We start from the raw sequence: 6,538 nt of genomic DNA, 5'->3' as shown, positions 1-6,538 counted from the left end.
GATCCTATGTGCCCACCGTTTATCAGGGATCACGTCCTTCCCGCCTTCTGATGGAGGTCTGCCACCACCGACGACGCCCCACTCTGTCTTCATCACCTTGTCAGTTAAGTAGCAAGGGTGAGTATCATAACACAAGCAAAATAGAGCATATGTATGATCCTACATTGCTACGATCCTACATCATGATCCTATATTGCTATGATTTTACATTGAATCACATAGGTATGATCTTACATTGAAGCACATAGCTACGATCCTACATTGAAGCAGATATGTATGTAAGAAGCATATCAAGCATACCCACATTGCGATAAGTGCCTATGTATGAAGCATATCAAGCATACTCACATTGCTAAGATCAATGTTTATCTATGAAACATATCAACCAAATGCACATTCGTAACAATGCAAAATGCACGTTGCTACAATCTGTGCACAATTCACATTCATAGCAATGCAAAATTAGGACGTGGAAATCTAATCGAATATAGGCACAAACTACACATGCACGTTACTAATTCAAAATCAAGCCTAGGTTCTACTCTAACGCCCCGAAAAAACCATAACCGTTTTTTTTTCGAAAACCTGGATCTTTTTTATGTTTAAATTAAGTGCTCCCTGGAGCTCAAGTGCTACAAGAGCATCACCAACAGTTCCTCTATCCCCCTTTTTCCGATTTAGGGGGGGGGGGGGGCAAAAAAAATGCTCCAACAATTTTCGTAAAACATAAAACAATTCACAGGATCTGAATAAGCATCACCCCCACCGTCTAGGGGGAGATGAAGCTTCCCGTATAATTTCCCGTAAATGTGGCAGGAGCCAACACTGGAAAACAGCTCGCGCGCACGCTGGTCTCCTCGTGCCGCCGACCATCTGCCGAGCACCCCCGACACCGATTAGTGTGTCCCTGCGGCGACCCGCCTCCTACCTACCGATGGCCGACGGCCAGCAACCGGCACCAGCACCAGCCGATTTCCTCTCACCGCCGATAGTCGCCCGTCCCATCTCCGCTCCAGCCAGCCTCCTCCCGTGCATGACATCGCCGCTTCGCTGGACCAACTGTCATTTTTTTCGTTCCTAAGGTGTTTGATGATTTGCTCACCCAGATCATATTTCATATATTGTGTTTTGAAATAATGTTGAATTATGTGTGTTGGAATAACTTTGTTTTGAATCACTATGTTGATAGAATTGACATGCATATGCCATTTGTACATTTATTAATTTGAAGATAAATTTAAAAAACTATTAGTGCAATATTTTTACAAGAACCACAAAAGCAGCTCACGTGTCAACCTCCCCTCAATTATATAGACACCCCGTAAAATCATATTTAGAGGAGTTTCTTACGGTCATATTTCATTGAATTTCATTTTGGTGTGCGCTACACAAGAACTAATAGCGAACAGTTCGTTTTTTTTTTTGAGAATTTTTTTAGGACAACAGTTTTTTTTTTGAGTGGCATTTTAGGACAACAGTTCGGTGCTGTCGGCGGTAGTCGCCGGAGTCGATGGGCCGATTATCCCATTCGGGCCTTCTCGCACCACCGAAGTCGATCATCACCAAACCCATCTAGCGCCTTCTCGCGCACCGCCGAACCAGAGAGGCCCTTTCCCCGCCACCGCTACCCAAGTCCCCATGGCCGCCGCCGCCGCCGCCTCCAACCCTTTCCAGTTCCCTCGCCGCCGACCGCCGGACGACACGCTCTTCTACGCCGTCTACCCTCTCCCCCTCCCCACCGGCCTCCCAGCCCCGGCCCTCCTCGCCTCGCTCCAGTCGCTCCACCTCTCCCTCCTCTCCCACCTGGCCCCCTTCCTCTCCACCCACCTCTTCCACCGCGACCCCTTCACCCTCTCCCTCCCCGCCGACCCGGCCGGCCCCTGCGCGGCCTGCGCCTCGCCGCCCGCCGTCCCCCACCTCCACGGCGCGCTCCGCTTCGGGGACTCCCTCCCCGACGAGTGGCTCGCCGTCTCCCTCCTCTTCGCCCTCACGCGCGCCTTCCCGGGGCTCGCCGCGCGCGCCTGGGACTCGGACGGCGACTTCCTCCTCATCGAGGCCGCCTTCGCGCTCCCGCGCTGGCTCGACCCCGACACCGCCCCCAACCGCGTCTTCATCTTCCGCGGCGAGCTCCACATCCTGCCGCCCTCCCTCTTCCCCGACACGCCCTCCCTCCAGGCCGCCCTCGCCGCCGTCCACGACGACTCCGTCGACACCCGGGCCTCCGACGCCGTCCAGGCCGCCATACAACGCCGCATCGCCGGGATGCCGGAGAGGGCCGCCGAGAACCTCCACACGGCGCGCGTCACCGTGCCGGCGCCCGTGGCCAAGGTGCTCAAGGAGGAGCCCTGCTTGATCGCGCGCGCGGTCGAGGCGTTCTACGACCGGGACATTGACACCATGAAGCACGCCGCGAGGATGGACAAGTTCCTCAAGGGCCCCGGCGGGGAAGGGGTTGACATGGTGAGGACGTCCGTGCGGATGACGAAGGCGATGTATGGCCAGCTCATGCAGCAGAGCTTCCAGGCGCCCAGGGGTTACCCCATGCCGAGGAGCGAGGAGGGTCCGGACAAGTGGATGGAGGCAGAGCTGGGGATGAAGATTGCGTGTGGGTTCGAGATGATGTACCAGGAGAGGCGGCACGAGGCGGAGGAAGGAATGGGGAGCACATGGGAGGTTTACAAGAAGAGCTTGGAGGCGACTGGCTGTTTTCAGGGGTTGCTTCCTGGTTCCAAGGAGTATAAGAGGATCATGGAGGATGCAATGCAATATTACAAGAGCTCGAGTTCGTTCTCGCGAACAAGGTAATTTTTGTAGCCCATACTTGTGGATTTAGCTATGTCGGAGCGTGTCAGTATGTTACCATTTATTCCTTTAGTTTTGACCTTAAAAATTAATTATGTCTGGCTGGATTGTCATTTATCTGTTTCTTCTGCAACTACAAAGGCGAGAACTAACAGAATTCAGTAATGGACAGTAGTGAATGCTATCCAACATAATTCTTCAGGCTACCTGATTTAATAGGCATGAACTCAATAGTCATCTATAATATGAAATTCTGGCAGTGTTCTGATACTTCTGCGGTATTCTACAGGGAGATGCTAAGTGCACCGGTCCGTCGAATTGATGAAATCCTTGCGATGCCGTACTCGGCAGAAGATTTTCAAGGCATTAATCTTCCCCCAAGTGATGATGATTCTTGGCTGCGTAATGGGGAGGATGAATTGAATGCTGAACTTCATGAAAGGCAGAAGGAAATGGAAGAGTATGCGGCTGTGAAGAAGAATAGAAAAAGTCAAAAGCAAAATGTCTCCAGCAGTTCAAGCTCCCAGCCAAACGAGTTTAATCTTGGAGAAATCACAGACTCCATGCAAGAATTTGTTCGCAAAATGTCAAGCTTCGAGGGAGCTGAAGTTCCCACAAACAGGTTCTCTTATAGACTCATTTGTAATCTCTGTTCAATGCTTAGGCTCCTTTTGGTATTGCATCTGCATCTGCCTTTCAGAAGCATTTAGTAACAGTTTGTTGAAAGCATCTTTATTTTTATCCCTAGCAAATTATTCCAGAGTGCTGCACAACAACCAGACGTGCACTTGGTTCTCAGTTGCTCATATTTTTGAATAATTTACCTTTGCTTGTTAAAATAATTACCGTTGTATGTACATCAGGATCATACACTATTTTCTTTCTGTACCTACGTTTTGGCCCTGAAGTTCAAAGTTTATACCACCATTAGAAAGGAGAGGCATGGGATGAAACATATTAGTCTGAGCATCTGTATGTACAGATATAATCTTTTGTCAAACAGGAATCAAAATGCACTAACTTGCATGTTAAGTAACTTTATCTTATTTCGGTGAAATGTGTATGACATCTGGAAACACTGAACAGAAAGTAAAGATGAAAAATGTGAAATGCAAACTGGTAGAGGCTTAGATAGAGAGGTAGTGCTATGCTGAATTTAATTTCTACTAGGTGGAATTCATGTAAACACAACACTATAGTGCAACCTTATAATATGATTTATTTATTTAATTTTTTGCGTTGGATACATGTTCTGGTTCATGTTTCACAGCTTATCAACCCTGACATTTGAGAAAAGAACATTGGTTGCTGCTTTTACAGAGCACTATCAGGGTTTATGCCTTCTTCCCATTAGATGTAGTAGCTCCATTTCTCAGTGCGCAATAGATCAGCAGTTATACCTGTGCAATTGCTTCTTAGAGGATGATTCTTCACGTAATCAGTCCCTTGAGCATAAATGACTTCAAAGAAGTAATATGCGATTAGGGATTATTTCCCTGGCAGAGAGCCTACATGACATTATTTATCTAGCACATTAGAGATGAAATATATTGCTAGGACTTGTCGTGTGTAACAATCTGGGTATAATTACACTTCTTTGCTGTAGCCATTTAATTATGCACCTTCTCAACTGAATTGGTTATTTGGTATTGATCTATTAATTTCACTCATGTAGGGAAGACACGGAGACAGTAGACCTTGATGTCAACCTGTTCTTTAAGGCCATGGAGTCGGTGTTAGGAAGAGCTTCACAAGAGGAAGCTGGCCATGATACTGAAGCTGGTAGAAAATCCTCCTCGTCTGACATGGACTTTGGTATGCCCCCTTCTTCCAGTTCCCATTTCCTCATTAGTATCTTGCTTGGACATGGTTAGCCAGTACTCCGTTCCATAATTCTTGTCGTGGTTTTAATTTGTATCCTTTGACTACCTTCTCATAGATAAATTGATAAGTAATATATATATGTTCATTTATTTAATTCAGTTTTCCACAGTATTCTCCTATCTTTGTTGCATTAGTCACCACTTTGATTTAGGGATTCTTGTTTGCTGTGAACTGCGTGTTAGAAATTAAAAGTGGTTTTAATGGTGCAGACGATTCTGATTTCGATAATGATTCTACTGAAGAAGCTGGTGAAAAGGATATGGATGATTCTTTCATGGAATCATATTCAGATGCTTTGAATGACGAGCTAAGTAAGACTACCATTGAGGAAACCTTTTCTCGAGCACAACGCCCTAGCACCAACAGTGAGGTAAACTTCCTTTTGGGCCTTGTAAGCTTTCTTCTTGCCATCTTGTGTTCAGGACAGGGCACTACCTTGTGGACTGCTTGTTCGAACTTATTAATTTTGATAAACTATTAGTATTGTTAGCTTGTTAGTTGTTACACTATTTGTAGGGTAGGTTTTAAGAAAATGAATAAATAATTGGAATTTGTGATTTTGAAAAAGGCAGATTCTAAAATTGCATGTTTAGCATGTGGGGGTTTAAATGTAGAGCAGATCTCAGCAGACACATACTCATTCGGTTAAAAATCATGAAGATTCCATTAGAACTTCATCAAACATTAAGAGTCTTTAGTGGTAAAAGTGACTAATATATTCTACCATGCGACGAACATGTAAGGATGTGAAGGATGTCAATATGTCATGCTATGTTCGAACACATAAATGCGCATGATTTGACTATTTGGATATCAGATTTGCTTAACAAACTGTCCAAACCCACAAATTCTATAATTTAGCTGCATGCGTCGTTTTTTCCCCAGTTAATAGCAAATAAAGAACTACTCAAGGATAAATCAGTAAATGAAAGTAGATAATCTCAGGTGTTCTGTTTGTACATTACTGTTCTCCCAGATAGCCCAGGTTCAATTGTGTATCCAGCTTGCTTGTCAGTGTTGGCGTTGTATCTGCTAACTACGGAGTAGAACAGAAATTGACGTGTGCACTTCTGTCATATCAATTTCTCAGTTGCAAACTTGATGCCGGTACCAAATCCTAACCGGTGCTCGGTTATTGTTTCGCCTTGCAGGGTCCCTCGAATGATGCCGATAGTGATGATGGGGAGATGGCCCCAGTTGATGTGAACTTGAACCTTGTGGAGAGCTTCCTTAACTCGTACTCGTCTCAGCAGGGCCTTCCTGGCCCGGCCTCGAACCTGCTTGGACTTATGGGTGTGAAGGTACCACCTCCGGACGGTAGTAAAAAGCCATGATTTTGTGTTTCTGGTGTACACTAGAGATTTCAGGAGCATAGGAAGAAGCAGCAACGTTTAGTGTTACATATACTGGGGGTTTGTGCCCTGCTTCTCACTTTGCTGTGAAACTGTTATCTTACGTTCTCTGTGTGTAATCTCACTGCTGTACACTACCGGGCTGTACTACACTACTACTACCTCCGTTCCAAAATAGATGACCCAACTTTGTACTAACTTTAGTACAAAGTTTGTACTAAAGTTAGTACAAAGTTGGGTCATCTATTTTGGAACGGAGGAGTATGTATGTTGCACAGGTTATGAAGACGTGTCGGGCCATGTCCAGTGTGGTTGGCAAGTAGAGGCGCCAGGAGCCGTTCTGCCTGTGCAGGCTTCGCTCCCGGTCTCAGTTTCGGTATTGTTGCTCGAACTGGAGGCTGATGCTCGGAGCAATTCGCCCGTGGGTTGCGTCTGAGATCTGTTGTTTGCGTTTGCGTAGATGCTAGTACAGGCTAAAACCCATCATCTTTTAATGCCGT

At 46.1% G+C, this 6,538-nt stretch overlaps 1 protein-coding gene across 1 annotated transcript; it reads left to right on the top strand.

Moving 5' to 3' along the window:
- The first annotated feature begins 1,565 nt into the window (after nucleotides 1-1,565).
- On the top strand, nucleotides 1,566-6,199 carry LOC123159141 (protein ecdysoneless homolog). The gene is made up of 5 exons (XM_044576961.1): nucleotides 1,566-2,801; nucleotides 3,092-3,424; nucleotides 4,478-4,617; nucleotides 4,896-5,056; nucleotides 5,838-6,199. Exons 1-5 carry the CDS (start codon nucleotides 1,639-1,641, stop codon nucleotides 6,018-6,020), a joined length of 1,980 nt encoding a protein of 659 aa, XP_044432896.1. The 5' UTR covers nucleotides 1,566-1,638; the 3' UTR covers nucleotides 6,021-6,199.
- The last annotated feature ends 339 nt before the right edge of the window (nucleotides 6,200-6,538 follow it).

Source organism: Triticum aestivum, chromosome 7B (genome assembly GCF_018294505.1).
Source record: "Triticum aestivum cultivar Chinese Spring chromosome 7B, IWGSC CS RefSeq v2.1, whole genome shotgun sequence".
Taxonomy (NCBI): Eukaryota; Viridiplantae; Streptophyta; class Magnoliopsida; order Poales; family Poaceae; genus Triticum; species Triticum aestivum.
Note: the sequence above shows the minus strand (reverse complement) of the source record. Positions and strands in the feature narration are given on the sequence as shown.

Coding starts and splice junctions, on each gene's coding strand:
- LOC123159141 (XM_044576961.1), top strand. CDS start 1,639: ATGGCCGCCGCCGCCGCCGCCTCCAACCCTTTCCAGTTCCCTCGCCGC. Junction 3,425..4,477: donor GCTGAAGTTCCCACAAACAG/GTTCTCTTATAG, acceptor TCACTCATGTAG/GGAAGACACGGAGACAGTAG. Junction 5,057..5,837: donor GCCCTAGCACCAACAGTGAG/GTAAACTTCCTT, acceptor TTCGCCTTGCAG/GGTCCCTCGAATGATGCCGA.